The 19,973-nt window shown below is 39.8% G+C and overlaps 1 protein-coding gene across 11 annotated transcripts in view; it reads left to right on the top strand.

Moving 5' to 3' along the window:
- The window catches only part of FANCC (FA complementation group C), a 299,252-nt gene that overhangs the window by 116,287 nt on the left and 162,992 nt on the right, over positions 1-19,973 (top strand). For all 11 annotated transcript variants that reach the window (XM_028122318.2, XM_028122310.2, XM_028122311.2 and 8 more), the window contains one exon: positions 1,938-2,032. In XM_028122318.2, the coding sequence (XP_027978119.1) occupies positions 1,938-2,032 (95 nt within the window). The remainder of the gene's footprint in view (positions 1-1,937; positions 2,033-19,973) is intronic.

Raw genomic sequence — 19,973 nt, 5'->3', positions numbered from 1 at the left:
GACTCCAGAATCATGACCTGAGCGGAAGGCAGTCGCTTAACCAACTGAGCCACCCAGGCGATCCGAATTTTAAAGAATTAATTTAGCTTTCATTTGGAATTTTAGTTCAGGATACCAAAAAAAATATTAGGTGGCAAATATATACTGGTATATTCTTTTCCCTTCCACTCATTTTTAGAATCCAAATTTTCACGAAGATCTGCTGGCAGTGACTGCTTGCATGATGAACCCCAGGTGTTTTCCCATCTCACTTAACTGCCCTGCAGGATGTCCACTCTGAATCTAGGGGTCTCAGGGAGGAGCCTGACAGAAGCCTTCTCCCCTGCAGTAAATGTTGGTGGCACTCATGAATAACAAGTGATGGCTTGCATCTGTAAATCCCTAAAGCAAAATAAGTTCATTAACAGTACATTTCAGTGCATTTCAGTACATTGACTCTGGGCAAAGGAAGGCACCTCCTAAAGGTTGGGTGAACATTTCTCTGGCTGCTCTCTCTTTGTTTTTGTTTTTGTTTTTGTTTTGTTTTGAGAGAAAAATTTGAAAAATATATACTTGTTGAACTAAATGTGCATATTCACTCAACACCTGGGGAAAATTTCCATCTTTTAGATGACTTAAGTTTTCTAACAGGGGAAGCTGCTTGTGTAGTAAGCATATCATTGGATGTGTCTGACACTCTGTGACATGAAGATAGTTAGAATTTCTTCTAATATTTAAAGCATAGGAAGTACAACAGTCAAATTTTTAATCAGTGGCATTGGTTAAACCTGAAGAATCCTAGGATCTTCGGAGGTTAAATGACATGATTCATGAAATTAATCTATAATAGGCAAGCCAGTGATACATTTGAGCTCATAAAAAGTAGGAAAAAAATCAATGTCCCTCAAAATAATCCCAGATAAAGTTTGTTCAGAGGCGTTATTAGGGGAGTATAAACTTATGACGTTTATGGGGAAAAGGTTTAATAAACAATTACTATTAGTGTTCTTTGTTGTATGTTTGAAAATGCAGGGGTAGCTTACTGCAGTTTATATTTTTCTTATTTCTTGTTACCGTAGCTCTTAGAAATGCTGTGTTTATGAGACCGTAGAAGATGAGAGGGTAAAGGGCATCAGGTGATTCTGCAGAGGATTGATTCCAGGTGGTGGGCTTCCTCAGCCGCCACTCCATGGTCTTCTGATGAAGGCCACGGTTGCTTGGCTCTCGTGTAGGTACTGACATCTTCAGTTTTAGGCATCCTTCTTGCTTCTCAGTTGTGTTGTAAAATCTCCAACTGGAATGGGCTCAGTTAGCAAACGAGGAAAAAGAAAATGGCTCACCGAGTAGATATTCTTGCCAAGTATAAGATTTCAAAATTCAGCATTTTCATCACATATTTGGTAAAGTTTTAAATTTTAGAGTGAAGTATGAGGAACATGTAAGAGGTTTCTATTTTATCCAAACCATTTAGTACTAAACAATATATTTTAAAACGATTCTTTTGTTAATTTTGTTTTTAACAAGTGAGGGTGTTTTGGGAAACTAGAAAATTAAAAGATTAAGACAAATATTGACTACTGCCTATAACAGTTATATTGCTTTTAAAAGGTTGAAATTACTAACAGTTTGAAATACACTTTAAGAGAACTGATCTTGAGAAAAGTGCAGTTCTTTTAGTTATTTCTATCATTCTCTTTTGGCTTTAAAAATTGTTGCTGTATCAGAAAGGTAATTGACCACACAAGGGCTAAGCGTAAGTGATCCCGAAACCACAAGAATAAAAAACCCCACGAAGTTTCACACGTGGTCCTGGATGCTTGTTCTGTGAATTTAATAGTTTGAGATTTTCCTAAAATATAATACATATATTTCCTTTAAATACAGTGTTTAAAAAATTTGTATACTGATTATCTTTTCTATTTGAAAAAACCTACTTATTTTAGTTTTCCTTTTTGCAGATGAAAGCCAAAAAATTCTAATATGGTGCTTATGTTGTTTGATTAATAAAGAACCACAGAATTCTGAAGAATCGAAACTTAACTCCTGGACACGGGTAAGAGTAAATCTTGCCCTGCACTGCTTTGCATTGAATTGATTTTTTAAAGGTGCTCCTTGGATAGTCCAGTTCTACGATGTTTTAGAAACTTTTTCAAATACAGTCTTTACTGTTCCATTATCTTGCTGGGTGTAAAGTTATTCAAGAGATTTCATTTTTGCTTGATTGTGAATTCCAGAAGATAGCAGTCTTTAGGGTGAAATTTTTCACGCCTGGAAGACCTAACGTTGTGTGATTTTGAAAAGCTACTCTCAGGTAATGAAAAGAATGTTCTCTCTTTCCTTCTAGCGATTGCGATCCTTAAAAAAAATTGTTTCTCCTTATCAACCTAGTTTAAATACTTACATAATTTCTGTCTAAGTGTTTCTTTGCCTCTCTCAGGACCTAATCTGTAGTAAAATGAAAATTTAGAAGTGCCCTGGGAGCTGCTGTCTTTATTTTATATCCTGAAGTTGGTATCCAGGCCGGGGTGCTCAGACTAGCACCCGGTGCTTGTTGGCTGCTGCTTGCTGCTCACCATCAAATCAGTTCCTTGACTGTGCTAGGCCACATAGCTGACAGTGTCCTGCATTCCCCCCACAGGAAGGACAGGCACAAGTTCGCGAATGTTGTAAGGCTGGGCTGTGGCTGTCCTCACCACCAGCAAGTTGCCTGTTCTTTTCTCATACCCCCCATTGTCCTGCTGTAATAACCCCAAGGACTCCCTGATGCCAGTCAGACTCCACTTAGTATGCATATGGTTCAGATTAGCTGCTTAGTATTATGAAATCACCCACCCAGATTAATGCATACAGTTTTGTCTATCAGTCTAACTGGTGATATCATTCCATTCACTGCTTTTTACCATTCCTTTGTTTTATACAAAATTGCTGACAGAGCTGACAAAGACAGTGTTTGTATTTTTCTGTTAGATTTAAAAGAAGAATTGAAGGGACAGTAGAAATGAAAAGAATTGGGTGGGGGAAGGAAAGGGTGCAAACTTCACTGGAAGGTAAATTACTGTAAAGAGCTAAAGAAAGGAACTGATAAGTAGAATTAGGGAAGAAAAGGTATGAAAAACAAAGTTATAGAAATAGAATAACATATATAGTCTTTAATTTTTTAAATTGTTGCTCTTGTTGAGTTTAATGATTACTTAGGATACATTTTTGTATAAGCTAGTTCGTTAAGTCCTGAAATAAGCCATGTAATAAAGTGTTTTTAGGGTCATTGGGTTAACTTTCTTCATTTAAACTCATGACTTTATTGGCCTATTTTAAAATTTCTAGCCTTGCATTTTATTCTGTGGATTTCCCTTATTTAATACTGCATTCATTTATCATTAGATACACATAAAGTATGGCACAGGAAGGTTAACTTAAAATCTTAACTCCTGCCCTCAGGGAGTTCATAGACTGGTAAACAGAGCTGTGTACAGGTGTGATAGTGATACAGGGGATACTTGCTCCGACTTGGGGGTTTGTAGATGTGTCCTGCAGGAGATGATATACCAGCTGAGTTTTGAAGGGTGACTAGGAGAGCAGGGATAGAGCTTTAGGAAGGATATTCCTGTCAGCAAAAAGAGCTTGTGCAAAGATGATGGGAGAGAGCCAGTGCCCTTTTCAGGGAACTGCAGGTACTTAAGATAATGCTTGAGCTTGGGATTTTGGACGGCTGGTGATGAAGCATGAAGCCTAATGTATAATTATAAGAAGTTTTTGGGATGCCTGGGTGGCTCAGTCGGTTAGGAGTCTGCCTTTGGCTCAGGTCATGATCCTGGGGTCCTGGGATCAAGTCCCGCGTCGGGCTCCTTGCTCAGCGGGGAGCTTGCTTCTCCCTCTGCCTGCTGCTCCCCCTGCTTGTGCTTTCTCTCTCTGACAAATAAAATCTTAAAAAAAATAAAGAAGTTTTTATTTTATTTTGACGGCAGTGGGGAAACCAAAGTATTTTAAACAGAGAAGTCATTTGGCCAGGTGTAAATTTTAGAAACTTAACAGCAAAAGGAAGTTGATTTGGTAGGGAGCAGGGATAGCACTTTGGAAGCTATTGGAGTGATGAAGGTGAGAAATCATGCAGCCCTGAATGAAATGGAGAAGAGGGGCCAGACTTATGATAGGAATAAGGTAAGTATTCAAAAGATGTAATAGCAGGTTAAGTGCCGATGTACTTAGGTGTAGGTGGAGTTGAGCATACTGTTTTTAGGAAAGTGAGCTGATTTACACATAGGAGGGCTGACAGTCCTCAGCGCTTGGGAACAGTGGAGACTTGGGTGAGGGTGAGATTGCCCAGGGAGGGCACCTGGCATGGGAAGGGAAAAGAGCCTCGGGACAACCTTGGGAGACACTGGCATTTAAGGAGTGAGTGCAGGAATAAGCTACACTGCAGGTCAGAAACAGAGAGTCAAAGGTGTAGAAGGAGAAAACCAGCAGCATTTCAAGAAGGAATGAGTGGTCATTCATATCTAATGCTATAGTGCAGGACTGTCCAACACAAATAAAATACATATTACATAGGTAATTTAAATTTTCCAGTAGCTGCTTTAAGAGACAAAAAGAAGTAAGTGAAATTAATTGTAATAATATTTTATGCAAACCAGTATATCCAAAATACTATCATTTCAACATATAATCAATATAAAAATTATTAATGAGATTACTTTATAATCTCTTTTCATACTAATTGAAATCCAGTGTGTATGTTACATTTACACTTTGCATCTACATGTTACATCTTAATTCAGATGCTAAATTTTCACTGGAAGTTCTTGCTCTGTATTTCAATTTCATAAAATTTACAGTTGAAAAAAGTAGGCTCACATACCCAAATTGTTACAAAGAAACTTATAACTGAACAAAGTGTCACTTTTTAAATTTAATTAAAATTTTTAGAAATTAAAAACTTACTATCTTCATCGTACTCAGTCCATTTGGCTGAGTAGCCAAATCGTGCTCAGTAGCCCCATGTGGCTAGTGGCCACTGTAGTGGACAGGGCCGCTCTAGAGCATGAAACAAGATGAGGACCGAAAGTAGTGCTTGGATTTAGCCAATTAGGAGGAATCACCTTGGTGAGAATAGGTTGAGTGGGAAGTGTGAGAAATAGCCAGATTGCTACAGTTCAAGGAATGTGATTGAAACAGCCTGAGTCAAAAACTACGAATTTCCTCCATAAATTCTAAAATTCAATAAAAATTCAGATTATTAAATTTGAAAATGTTGGACTGAGTTGTATGAGTTGTATTCTTAGAATAGAGATGAAATAAAATTTTTGTTTGCTGGCCATATGTTAGCATATGTTAATATGTTGGAAATACATTAATACAGTGCATTTGGTTTTGTTTCTGTTTTTGAAGTTTTACTGGTAACCTCAAATGTCTCATCAAATAACCACCTCAGTGACTATTCTTACAGTTTAGAGATTTGTTGAAGTCACAGAACTCTTTCACCTCTTTTCGGAATACTTTGTTCTGGAAAAACTTAGTTTTACTGATGAATCAACTGAACAGATACTTTTTGAGCACCTACTGTTTGTCAGGCACTACAGCAGAGACTGAGGATATAGCAGTAGATTTAAAGATAATCTGTTCTGAGAGGTTATAATCCAGGCGGCGATATCCAGGCCTGCCAAATTTAGGAGACACCTGTCTTCTCTGGACAAGACCATACCTCTATGAATTTTATACTGATGAGAAGAAAACAACAGAATACCAGGTGCAGAGATCAGTGAAAAGGGTTTTACTTCATCTTTATTGCCTTTCAAATGCAGTGCTAAGTAATATCCAAATGTTACATGTATTGCTTTAGCCCTCTACTTCATTCATCTTAAAAAAACAAACAACTTTTAAATTACAGAATCTAACAAATGTACAGAAAAGTGTATCAAGCATAAATGACAAGCTTAACAAATTATTACAAAATAATTTGCAATTATTTTTGTAACTACCGTTCTATTGCCTAGGTCAGGAAATGGAACAGAGCATTACCTGCCTCCTCTAAGCTCTTGCCCCCAGGTGCCTCTTCCTGCTTACATGCTCCTTTGTCTCCCTCTGGTAGTAACCACTAGGCTGGCTTTTATTTTTGTTGCTTTATGGTTTTACCACTTAATTATGCAGTTTGGCTTATTATTTTCACTTGATACAAATGAAATAATATACTACATATTGTTTTGTGTTTGATTTATTTTGTTCAGAATTGTTTGTAGTATTCAGCCATGATCTTAGATATTGTAGTTGGCCTGTGTTCATTTTCATTGCTGTATAGCACTCCATTTTATTAATGTATCACAGTTTATTTATCCATTCTGCCTTTGATGGGAATTTGTTTCTGGTTGGGGAGAAGTAGGAACAGAGTTGCTGTAACATTCTCTCCTGCGTATCCAGGGTTCAAAGCATATATTTTATAAAGAACTACAAAGGAAAAGAAGAGCAATGGGAGAGTAAGAGAATGTGTTTTAGTGTTTAAACAAGTGTTTACAAACACTTGTGAAAAAGCCTTGCACATGCCCTCTTTTGTGAAAATAAAGAGCATTCTAAAAAAGATGGAATTATAGGTTATTTTATATGCATGTCTTTAATTGTATCAGCTCATACTAAGTTGCTTTCCACAGTGGTGGTACCAGTTTAAATTCCTATGATCAGTGTGTAAGAGTTCCATAGCCTCCTGGTTACTTGGCATTGTCAGACTTTTAAAGTTAAGTTATTCTGGTAGATGTGTGTGGTAGTATCCATTATGGTTTTAATATTTCCCTGAAGTTGAGCACCTGTTTTGTGGAATTCCTGTTCAAGTTTCTTAATTAATTTACCACTTGGCTGTCTTTCTTATTGATTTGTAGAAATTCTTTATATGTACTGAATCTGGGCACTTTTTTTTTTTCTAAAGATTTTATTTATTTATTTGAGAGAAAGAGTGCACACAGAGGGAGAACAGGGAACCCGATGTGGGGCTTGATCCCAGGACTCCAGGATCGTGACCTGAACCGAAGGCAGACACTTAACTGAGCCACCCAGGTGCCCTGGCAACCATTTTATTATATATATATCGTAGCTATTTTTTTCCATTCTGTGGTTTTACATTTCTTTCTTTTAAGAAAGACATTTTAAATTTTATTGTAGTCAAATTTATCAATCTTTCCCTTTGTGTTTAATAATTTTGTATTTTACTTAAGGAAATTTTCCCCACTTCAAGATCATGAAAATCTTCCATATTATCTTCTAAAAGTATATTGATTTGCCTTTCCAATTTAGGTCGGTGTAACTGTTTTTTTTATATGCTCTTAAGTAGGCATCTACTTTTACTTTACTTCCACATGTATACCCATTGTCCCAACACCATTACTGAAAAGTTCTTTCCTCACTCATGTATGGTGCTACCTTCATCATAAGTCAAATGTCTTTGTATGTGCAGATATGATCTTAAATCTCTCCATTGGTTTCATCTATCTGTGATGGTTAATTTTATGTCAACTGGACTGGACTATGTGGTGCCCAGATATTTGGTCATACATTATTCTTGGTGTTTCTGTGAGGTGTTTTTGAATGTGATTAACATTTAAATAGATTGGGTAAAGTAGGTCATCCTCTTTAATGTGTGTGGGCATTTCATCCAATTAGCCAAAAAAGCTAAACCTTCCCACGAGAGTTTTCTCTGTATTGAAATCTAATAAGCAATGGGTTTGGGTGAACCCCAAATTGTATATTTTGTTTTTTGGTGTAATACATCATTGTGAAGGCATTCTACAGGGAGTGTCCTAAATTTTTCGGAAACCAGTGGTTTCAGAAATGATGGTATTATGTATACCAAGTTGCAAGACAGGCAAGGGAGTCAGAAGAGACAGTGGGTTTGGTGCTGGAACAACTGCACTAAAGACTGGTCAGCCAAGGGGCAGACACTGCTGCTTTGGAAACATGATTATTCTACACTGTTGGTTATTTCCATTATTACTCGTTTTTGTGTTGTTTGGGATTTGGAAATGCTAGCCTGGCTCAGCTCACATGTTGAAATGTAGGGAAAGAATTATTGTCCACAATTGAATGGTACTTTAAGAGGGAAAATAGCATATTTCTTGAGGCAATTAGTGAAAGACAATAGAGGCAAGATGAAATTCAGGGACAAGGCTGGGGATGCTGGAGATTTCTCTTCCACAGCTCCACTCTGGCAAAACATTGGCAATGCTGTATGACACCTGTCTCTTTTCTTTTGGTTTTACTTTTGAAATAACAAACACAATACTAGTATCTTTTCCTACCTGTATTCTATTTGCTTGACTTTCTAAAACCTGTAGTTTCTTTGAATTTTTATATTCACACATTTGGCGGATAGTTACTAATTGCTTTCTCAGTATCCATCTCCCTCCTTTCTTACCTTCTTACAATACTCTGCATTTCTCAGCTGTGCATTGTGCATCTTGGGTGATACTTACCCCACCCTGGTCCCGGAGTTAGTCCTGCCTGGCCTAATCAGGACCACCTCTCACTTTCCTTGGCCACAGTGATTGGTCAAGATGGACATATAGCCCACACTGGAAATTTAGTCCTACAACTTCTGTTTGATTGATCAGGGAAGTGGATTTTATCTTTCCTCCTGAACATGAATTAGGTAGCACATAGTCCCTGAAGTTGCTGTCAGTCATTGTGGGTCCACGAGGACAGAGCCTGCTTGGGAATGAAGTTAGTCCTGAGGAAACAGAGCTGAGGGAAAGAGAAAGAGGGTCACATTCAGGTTGTTTTTGTTGGGGCCCTGGACCAAGCCTCTCCTGGACTTCAGTGCTCCAGTAAGTACAGTCCCTTTCCTGTTCAAGCCAGTTTGGTTTAGCGTTGTTTTTACTAGCAGCCAACGGCATCCTAATGGAAAAAACAGACTTATTTTGGGGTTTAATAAACTATTTTTTTGAAGGGTTTCAAAACTCAGGTATACACATACACAATTGCAAAAGAAGAAAAATCTCACTTACTCAAAGGATAATATGAATCAATAGTAAATTTGACAAAATAATTACAGTTACTTAAAAGTTGCATACTTGATTCAGAGTTGTTTTTCTACCACTGCTTATGATGAAGATGTATATTAAAGAAGGCCTCCTTGGAGGATGATGGCAGCAGCATGGTGGCATGACAGTCTCGTTTTTGTCCCTGCTAAACATTTAAAATTCAACATTTATCCACAAAGAGAAATGCCTTTGTGGGAACTGTGGGATCTAGCAACATATGCTGAGGGACCCAGGAGGTGTCTCACCTTCCTTTGCATCAGGTAGACCCCAGTGCAGGCAGGTAGACCCCAGTGCAGGCTGTGGAACCAGCTGGAGCCTGTGAACTGGCTCCAACCCCTCAGCAGAGGCCCCTGGAAAACGCTGACTTGGGCAGATATCCACAGAGGCCAGAGCCTTATACAAGTCCAGGTTTCTAGAGGACACATTCCGGCATACTGCTGGAATAGTAATACAAATTTGGACACTTTGAAGTGGGCCCTGTCTCCTTTCTCGGCTTGTGTGAGAAAGAACAAGGTGAGAATGGAACGCCAAGGCACATGCAGCAGCAGCCCAGCCACCCCAGTGGACTCATTTCACGTTTGTGTGGATTAGGATTTCAGACACTGGACATTTGGAGTAACAGAGGGTGTGTCACAAGTGGTAGGACCAGGGCCTGCAGAGCTTATAGGAAGAGAATTGGACAAAAATGTTAAAGCATCTATAGGTCACATAGTTTTCCTAGAATATAAATTATATTATTTTTCTTATAAAAGCTAGGAAACTTCTAGCATTCATATTTATAGATAAGTTGAAATATACTTTCTTTGTATTCTGTCCACCACCAAACATAATGTTTGGAGACTTGAGAGAGAACGAGACCAACTCTGACTTAATTTGCCTCCCTGTTACTGAAAGCCAAGTTCGTCTTGCCCATTGCTCTAAAGCCCAATACTCAAGAGACGAGTGTTTATGATAAAGGAATATGAATTTTATTCAGGAGGCTGACCACCTGGGGAGAAGGTGGACTCTTGTCCAAAGGCCAACTCCAAGGTTTCTACATGGCCAAGAGATTTTTAAAAGGTTTTAATCATTTAAGGGAGTGCAGTGGTCTGTGACACTTCTTGATTATGTGCAGACTCGGTGATGCCAGCTACAGAGTTATCTCAGTGCTTAGAGGTTGCGGAAGAAGCTCTAGTTCCTTGGTGCCCAGAGAGGGTTGTGTAGGAACATTTGAATCTCTGGTACCCAGGGGTTGTGCATGAGTGCTCTGTTCTTTCTGCAAAGGAGGGCGAGGTCTACAGATGTGCAGAGGGAGGTCAGTGAAGTCATTTGTATAACCTTAAAAATGAAAAACATTTTGCTAAAAAGATTGCTGGGCTAATCAGAAAGCTAAGGGGGCTTCAAACAGACTTGTTGGCCACTGTGGCCTGGGAATGTTCTGGTCCTTTATTCCCCAAGGCCAGTGGTCTGCAGATCTCAAAGAAAGTAAATTAATTCTGTTACACATCAAGGGCCTTAAGTCAGCATGTGAGTACCCTGAAGCAAGTTAACCCTTAAGACTGGCTGGAGTGCTGTGACATCCCTACTCCATTTCTCATTAGCTTCACTGAAGTTGTTTGTTTGAGCCTTACTTCACCTGAAATGGAGATTTTAACAGTTTCTACTTCATAAATTTTTTGGAAGATTAAATGAAATAATCCATTTCATTCAATGGATTAAATTAAATGAATAAATAAAAGTATATTAAAAATGAATCAAATAAAAAAGGTATCCTTCATAGCCTCAAGTCTGTTTTACTTTTTTGCACAATCCTGAAGAAATTCATGACATCCTGGTCACCTCACACTCATTTCCATAGTTGCATACTAATGACCCCACGATCTTGGCAAAAGAGAGACTGGTCTGCAAGTAACACCTCTATCCCATGTTATAGCTTACCAAATAACAAAGGACTGGTCATATACATTTCTTTTAAAAACATCTCTTCCTTTGATTTTCATCCCCATGAAAATTCCCCTTTAAATAAATTATAAACTGTCTACTTCTTTATTCTGCACATTTGGAACTTCCAAATACAGTGTGACTTTCCTGGAACCAGCAACCTCCTCTCTAGAGTGTATGCAACTGTTTCCACAGCTCTTCCCCAGAGAGCCACCTGGCTCCTTTCAGAACCTCTGTCAGGCCACTGCTCAAATATCACCTTATCTGAGAGGCCTTCCTCATCAGTGCCTGTCTCAGGCACTCAGCTGTCCTTATTTTGACTTATTTTTCTTAGTGCTGATCACCCCCTGACATACTGATTATTTTTTCTTCCTGCCTGTTCCCTCCCATATAGCCTACAAATTCCATGAGAGTAGAGACTTTGTTCTAAAAGTATAGCACAGTATCTGTTACATAGTAAGAATTCAGTGATTATTTGCTGAATGAGTAAATAAAGGGAGTATGATTTTAGATGGTAAACCCTAGTGTGTGTGGAAGGGTGGGATTCCACTTGGAAAGAAGAGAGGGAACAGACAGAAGGTTGAGTATAGTCCAGAAAGAATGATTTTCCATTTAGGCTGGAGAATAAGGTACTTATGGAGAAAAGTAGAAATTAAGATTAGAAGAAAACAGTTTGGGAAGAATTTTGGAGGGCCATGAATGCCAGTTTGTGAGTTTGTTCATAAATTAGTAGCATAGGGCAAAGGAAGGAGCTACTGAAAGTATTTTAACTGTGGCATTGGGAGAGAGGCATTTGTCATGTTTGGTATCCCTCCCTGTTTTTTCCCTTGCTCTCCTCTAGTCTTTCTCAGTCCTTCATTCATTCATTCCTTAAATATATCCTGAGTGCCTACCATGTACAAGCAGATATTAGGGGACATGAAGATCTTGCCTTGCAGGATCAGGTGGTTTTATTGCAAAGTAATAAGTGAAGAAGTAGAAGGACAGCATGTTGAAGGTACTGTGGTAGCCCAGTGAAAAGGAAAAAAAAGCTTCATTGGAAGTTGGGGAGGTTTGCAGGGCTGGTCAGGAAGGCTTTCAGAAGATGACATTTGAGCTTGTATCCTGAGGTATGAGGCAGAGGTTAGGGGTGTTCATGGAACTGGAAGAACTGAAAGGGATTTGAGGTGCATGTAGGAGAGTAGGCAGAGAAAAAGCTAGAAAAGCTCTTCCTGGTAATGATATTAAGAATGGGCTATCCCATCTACTGTGGGCTGTCCCATCATCTATTATATACTGGCTATGCATGACAGGTAGATCGGGCCGGATCCTGAGGATTCAAATGGCCCCTAGTAAAGAGTGTCTTTAACCTGGAAAGCAAGGATTTTTATTGGAGGGGTTTAAATGGGAGTGCAGTGGCACTTACATCATATATTTATGAATTAGTGGCATCAGTGCCGAAAATACATTTGAAAGTACAGGAGGACAGGACTTGGTACTGATGAATTGTTAGGGAAAGGTTAGGGGAGCAGTTTAGGATAGTGTTGAGAGATTTTAGGGGACTAATAAATAACACCTCTCTCTTCTTCTGAGTTGGGAACTATTGAGATACACCACAGTTAGGTAGATGGATATCAAACATCCATCCCTTAAATCTTTTTTTTTTTTAATTTTTTTATTGTTATGTTAATCACCATATATTACATCATTAGTTTTTGGTGCAGTGTTCCATGATTCATTGTTTGTTCATAACACCCAGTGCTCCATGCAGAACGTGCCCTCCTCAATACCCATCACCAGGCTAACCCATCCCCCTACCCCCCTCCCCTCTAGAACCCTCAGTTTGTTTTTCAGAGTCCATCATCTCTCATGGTTCGTCTCCCCCTCTGACATACTCCCCTTTTCTTCCTCTCTTGTTATCTTCTTCTTTTTCTTTTTTCTTAAAATATGTTGCGTTATTTGTTTCAGAAGTACAGAACTGTGATTCAACAGTCTTGCACAATTCACAGCGCTCACCGTAGCACATACCCTCCCCAATGTCTATCACCGAGCCACCCCATCCCTCCCACCCCCAACCACTCCAGTAACACTCAGTTTCTTTCCTGAGATTAAGAATTCCTCATATCAGTGAGGTCATGTGATACATGTCTTTCTCTGATTGACTTATTTCACTCAGCATAACACCCTCCAGTTCCATCCACGTCGTTGCAAATGGCAAGATCTCATTCCTTTTGATGGCTGCATAATATTCCATTGTGTATATATACCACCTCTTCTTTATCCATTCATCTGTCGATGGACATCTTGGCTCTTTCCACAGTTTGGCTATGGTGGACATTGCTGCTATAAACATTGGGGTACACGTACCCCTTCGGGTCCCTACATTTGTATCTTTGTGGTAAATACCCAGTAGTGCAATTGCTGGATCGAACGGTAGCTCTAATTTCAACTGTTTGAGGAACCTCCATACTGTTTTCCAGAGGGGTTGCACCAGCTTGCATTCCCACCAACAGTGTAGGAGGGTTCCCCTTTCTCCACATCCCCGCCAACATCTGTCGTTCCCTGACTTGTTAATTTTAGCCATTCTGACGGGTGTGAGGTGGTATCTCATTGAGGTTTTGATTTGGATTTCCCTGATGCCGAGCGATGTGGAGCACTTTTTCATGTGCCTGTTGGCCATTTGGATGTCTTCTTTGGAAAAATGTCTGTTCATGTCTTCTGCCCATTTCTTGATTGGATTATTTGTTCTTTGGGTGTTGAGTTGGATAAGTTCTTTATAGATTTTGGATACTAGCCCTTTATCTGATATGTCATTTGCAAATATTTTCTCCCATTCTGTCGGTTGTCTTTTGGTTTTGTGGACTGTTTCTTTTGCTGTGCAAAAGCTTTTCATCTTGATGAAATCCCAATAGTTCATTTTTGCCCTGGCTTCCCGTGCCTTTGGCGATGTTTCTAGGAAGAAGTTGCTGCGGCTAAGGTCGAAAAGGTTGCTACCTGTGTTCTCCTTTAGGATTTTGATGGACTCCTGTCTCACGTTTAGGTCTTTCAACCATTTGGAGTCTATTTTTGTGTGTGGTGTAAGGAAATGGTCCAGTTTCATTCTTCTGCATGTGGCTGTCCAATTTTCCCAACACCATTTGTTGAAGAGACTGTCTCTTTTCCATTGGACATTCTTTCCTGCTTTGTCAAAGATAAGTTGACCATAGAGTTGAGGGTCCATTTCTGGGCTCTCGATTCTGTTCCATTGATCGATGTGTCTGTTTTTGTGCCAGTACCATACTATCTTGATGATGACAGCTTTGTAATAGAGCTGGAAGTCCGGAATTGTGATGCCGCCAGCTTTGCTTTTCTTTTTCAGTATTCCTCTGGCTATTCTGGGTCTCTTCTGGTTCCATACAAATTTTAGGATTATTTGTTCCATTTCTTTGAAAAAAGTGGATGGTATTTTGATGGGGATTGCATTGAATGTGTAGATTGCTCTAGGTAGCATTGACATCTTCACAATGTTGATTCTCCCAATCCATGAGCATGGAACGTTTTTCCATTTCTTTGTGTCTTCTTCAATTTCTTTCCTGAGTATTTTATAGTTTTCTGAGTACAGATCCTTTGCCTCTTTGGTTAGATTTATTCCTAGGTATCTAATGGTTTTGGGTGCAATTGTAAATGGGATAGACTCCTTGATTTGTCTCTCTTCTGTCTTGTTGTTGGTGTATAGGAATGCCACTGATTTCTGTGCATTGATTTTATATCCTGCCACTTTACTGAATTCCTGTATGAGTTCTAGCAGTTTTGGGGTGGAGTCTTTTGGGTTTTCCACATACAGTATCATTTCATCTGCAAAGAGTGAGAGTTTGACTTCCTCTTTGCCGATTTGGATGCCTTTGATTTCTTTTTGTTGTCTGATTGCTGTGGCTAGGACTTCTAATACTATGTTGAATAGCAGTGGTGAGAGTGGACATCCCTGCCGCGTTCCTGACCTTAGGGGAAAAGCTCTCAGCCTTTCCCCATTGAGAATGATATTCGCTGTAGGTTTTTCATAGATGGCTTTTATGATATTGAGGTATGTACCCTCTATCCCTATACTCTGAAGAGTTTTGATCAAGAAAGGATGCTGTACTTTGTCAAATGCTTTTTCTGCATCTATTGAGAGGATCATATGATTCTTGTTCTTTCTTTTGTTAATGTATTGTATCACGTTGATTGATTTGCGGATGTTGAACCAGCCTTGCAGCCCAGGGATAAATCCCACTTGGTCGTGGTGAATAATCCTTTTAATGTACTGTTGGATCCTATTGGCTAGTATTTTGGTGAGAATTTTTGCATCCATGTTCATCAAGGATATTGGTCTGTAATTCTCTTTTTTGATGGGGTCTTTGTCTGGTTTTGGGATCAAGGTAATGCTGGCCTCATAAAATGAGTTTGGAAGTTTCCCTTCCATTTCTATTTTTTGGAACAGTTTCAGGAGAATAGGTATTAATTCTTCTTGAAATGTCTGATAGAATTCCCCTGGGAAGCCATCTGGCCCTGGGCTTTTGTTTGTTGGGAGATTTTTGATGACTGTTTCAATTTCATTAGTGGTTATAGGTCTGTTCAGGTTTTCTATTTCTTCCTGGTTCAATTTTGGTAGTTGATACATCTCTAGGAATGCACCCATTTCTTCCAGGTTATCTAATTTGCTGACATAGAGTTGCTCATAATATGTTCTTATAATTGTTTGTATTTCTTTGGTGTTGGTTGTGATCTCTCCTCTTTCATTCATGATTTTGTTGATTTGGGTCATTTCTCTTTTCTTTTTGATCAGTCTGGCCAGGGGTTTATCAATCTTGTTAATTCTTTCAAAGAACCAGCTCCTAGTTTCGTTGATCTGTTCTACTGTTCTTTTGGTTTCTAGTTCATAGATTTCTGCTCTGATCTTTATGATTTCTCTTCTCCTGCTGGGTTTAGGCTTTATTTGCTGTTCTTTTCCAGCTCCTTTAGGTGTAGGGTTAGGTTGTGTATTTGAGACCTTTCTTGTTTCTTGAGAAAGGCTTGTATTGCTATATACTTTCCTCTCAGGACTGCCTTTGCTGTATCCCAAAGATTTTGAACAGTTGTGTTTTCATTTTCATTGGTTTCCATGAATTTTTTTAATTCTTCTTTAATTTCTTGGTTGACCCATTCATTCTTTAGTAGGATGCTCTTTAGCCTCCATGTATTTGAGTTCTTTCCGACTTTCCTCTTGTGGTTGAGTTCTAGTTTCAAAGCATTGTGGTCTGAAAATATGCAGGGAATGATCCCAATCTTTTGGTACCGATTGAGACCTGATTTGTGACCTAGAATGTGATCAATTCTGGAGAATGTTCCATGGGCACTGGAGAAGAATGTGTATTCCTTTGCTTTGGGGTGGAATGTTCTGAATATGTCTGTGATGTCCATTTGGTCCAGTGTGTCATTTAAAGTCTTTATTTCCTTGTTGATCTTTTGCTTAGATGATCTGTCCATTTCAGTCAGAGGGGTGTTAAAGTCCCCCACTATTATTGTATTGTTGTCAATGTGTTTCTTTGCTTTTGTTATTAATTGCCTTATATAATTGGCTGCTCCCATGTTCGGGGCATAGATATTTACAATTGTTAGATCTTCTTGTTGGATAGACCCTTTAAGTAGGATATAGTGTCCTTCCTCATCTCTTATTACAGTCTTTGTTTTAAAATCTAGTTTGTCGGATATAAGGATTGCCACCCCAGCTTTCTTTTGGTGGCCATTAGCATGGTAAATGGTTTTCCACCCCCTCACTTTCAATCTGGGGGTGTCTTTGGGTGTAAAATGAGTCTCTTGCAGACAGCATATGGATGGGTCTTGTTTTTTAATCCAATCTGATAGCCTGTGTCTTTTGATTGGGGCATTTAGCCCATTTGCATTCAGGGTAACTATTGAAAGGTATGAATTTAGTGCCATTGTATTACCTGTAAGGTGACTGTTAACTGTCTGTTGTCTGTGTTCGTTTCTGCTCTTTGCTGCTTTTAGGTTCTCTCTTTGCTTAGAGGACCCCTCTCAATATTTCTTGGAGGGCTGGTTTCGTGTTTGCAAATTCCTTTAGTTTTTGTTCGTTCTGGAAGCTTTTGATCTCTCCTTCTATTTTCAATGATAGCCTAGCTGGATATAGTATTCTTGGCTGCATATTTTTCTCGTTTAGTGCTCTGAAGATATCTTGCCAGTCCTTTCTGGCCTGCCAGGTCTCTGTGGATAGGTCTGTTGCCAATCTAATGTTTCTACCATTGTAGGTTACATATCTCTTCTCCCGAGCTGCTTTCAGGATTTTCTCTTTGTCTCTGAGACTCGTAAGTTTTACTATTAGATGTTGGGGTGTTGACCTATTATTATTGATTTTGAGAGGGGTTCTCTGTGCCTCCTGGATTTTAATGCCTGTTTCCTTCCTCACATTAGGGAAGTTCTCTGCTATAATTTGCTCCAATATACCTTCTGCCCCTCTCTCTCTCTCTTCTTCTTCTGGGATCCCAATTATTCTAATGTTGTTTCGTCTTATCGTATCACTTATCTCTCGAATTCTGCCCTCGTGATCCTGTAGTTGTTTCTCTCTCTTTTTCTCAGCCTCTTTATTTTCCATCATTTGGTCTTCTATATCGCTGATTCTCTCTTCTGCCTCATTTATCCTAGCATTTAGTGCCCCCATTTTTGATTGCACCTCATCAATAGCCTTTTTGATTTCGATTTGGTTAGATTTTAGTTCTTTTATTTCTCCAGAAAGTGTTTCTCTAATAACTTCCACGCTTTTTTCAAGCCCAGCTAGTATCTTTAAAGTCATGATTCTGAACTCTAGGTCCGACATCGTACTCATGTCCGTATTGAGTAGGTCCCTGGCTGACGGTACTACCTCTTGTTCTTTTTGCTGAGGTGATTTCTTTCGTCTTGTCATTTTGTCCAGAGGAGAATAGATGAATGAGAGAACAAAATGCTAACAGGTTTACAACGTCCCCAGCAAATATACTGTATACAAATCAGAAAAGACCTGAAACCAGGGGAAAAGAAAGGGAAAGAAAGAAAAAAGAAAGAGAAAAAGGAAAAAAAAAGATAAAAACAAAAACAAAACAATACAAAAAAGGCAGAATATGATCAAATATGATCAGGCTAGTGCATAGATCAGTGCCACACACTAGATTTTGGGCGTATTTTGGTCTGTTAGAAAAAAGTGCCTCCTAAAATTTTAAAGGAAGAAAGACATATGTACAAAATAAGGGTTGATACAATGAAGGGATGGAAGATGACTGTAAAGATGAAAATTATAAAAGATTTTATAAAAGGACTTGGTAAGATAAGTTGTTTGAAAAAAGAAAGAAGATTTAAGAAAAAAAAAAAAGGAAAAAGGGAGAGAATGTGATCAGGCAGGAGAGTAGAACAAAGCCATACACTAGTGATTTAGGGTATCTTTTGATCTGTTAGAAGAAACTGTACCTCAAAATTTTAAAGAGAGAACAACTTATATATATATGCCAAAAATAAGGGTAACTACTATGAAGGGATAAAATATGACTCTAAAAATGAAAAATAAAAAAATGTTTTTTTTTTTAAAAAGGGATTTATAAGATGTTGGTTGAAAAAGGGAAAAAGAAAAATAAAAAAAACAGTCAACAAAAATTAACTTTGATGAAATAATGAATCTTGGTAAAAAAAAAAAAAAAAAAAAGAAGCCATGAATCTATGTGCAGTATTCCCCTAGCGCTGGAGTTCTCCTATTCTCCTTGATCGATCAACTTGGTCTTGGCTTGCTGGCTGTTTGTGTTGATTCTCTGGGGGAGGGGCCTGTTGCTGTGGTTTCCAAATGTCTTTGCCGGAGGCGGAATTGCCCCGCCCTTGTCGGTCCAGGCTAAGGAAGCTGCTCCGGTTTGCTCTCAGGAGCTTTTGTTTCCTGCAAGCTCTCGGCACAGCTTTGGAGGACCAGGGCAGAAACGGTGGCCTCCCAATCTCCACTCGGAGGAGCTGAGAACTCGGGGCCCCACTCCTCAGTGTGCCCCCAGAGAAAAGCAGTCACTTCCGTGTCCCCGGTCTCCGGCCGCACTCCGTGCTCACCCGGCCTGTGATCGAGCGTTGCTATCTCTGGCACCCGACCCCGCGCGGAGTCTCCAAACCCAGCAGATCCCTGCAGTGCGTTCCCGCACCGCTCCTCCCCGGGAAGGAAGGGGAGTCTCCCCGGATCTACTGCTTGTTGGGTCCCTGCTGGGGGAGCCGTGCCCCGACTGGGCCGCAGATCACAGTTTATGGCAACCCCGAGCTGAGAGCCCGCGACTCTGCTCGTATCTGCAGCCGGCTTCCCTGCTCCGATACCTGGGAGCTCTGGCGCACTCAGGCACCCCCGGTCTCTCTGTGACCCCAAGGGTCCTGAGACCACACGGTCCCGCGAGGGTTCCACCCCCCGCTTAGCCACTGGAGCGACGTCCCTCCGCCGAGCCAACTTCTAAAAGGTCCGACTTTCTGCTCCGCGGCTCTATCACTTGCCAGAAGCGGCCGGCGGAGGCCCCTCCCCCGCCGTCTATCCTCCCGAATATCGCCTCGGATTCACTTCTCCGCACGCCCTACCTTCCAGTAAGTGGTCGCTTCTCTGTTCAGAGAGTTGTTGCTACTCTCCTGTTCGATCTCCTGTTGAGTTCGTAGGTGTTCAGAATGGTTTGATCCCTATTCAGCTGAATTCCTGAGACCGGACGAAATCTAGGTCTCCTACTCCTCCGCCATCTTGCCCCACTTCTCCATCCCTTAAATCTTAAAACAGATTTAAGAATGTAGCTTCCACAAACAATGAATCATGGAACACTACATCACAAACTAATGATGTCATGTATGGTGATTAACATAATAATAAAAAATTTAAAGGAAAAAAAATAGCTTCTGTCTGTGGTTCAGTTGGGCCCATCCGCCTATGGTAGACAAGTCAGCCTGTCACACCTACGCTGGACTACAGTAGGCCTGGCTGGCAGGGAATGAACCTGTCTAAGCATGGTGCAGTGTAGACTAAAACACATCCTTTCTGCAGGTAAGGCAAGTCAGAAAGACAGAGTTGGGAGAGGAATTTTTTTTAGTTTCTTCTCC

Source organism: Eumetopias jubatus, unplaced genomic scaffold, assembly GCF_037043125.1.
Source record: "Eumetopias jubatus isolate StellerSeaLion01/CBP00866 unplaced genomic scaffold, mEumJub1_p1.0 scaffold_15, whole genome shotgun sequence".
In the NCBI taxonomy this organism is placed as follows: domain Eukaryota; kingdom Metazoa; phylum Chordata; class Mammalia; order Carnivora; family Otariidae; genus Eumetopias; species Eumetopias jubatus.
The sequence above is the reverse complement of the archived record's forward strand: the minus strand, read 5'-3'. Positions and strand labels throughout refer to the sequence as shown.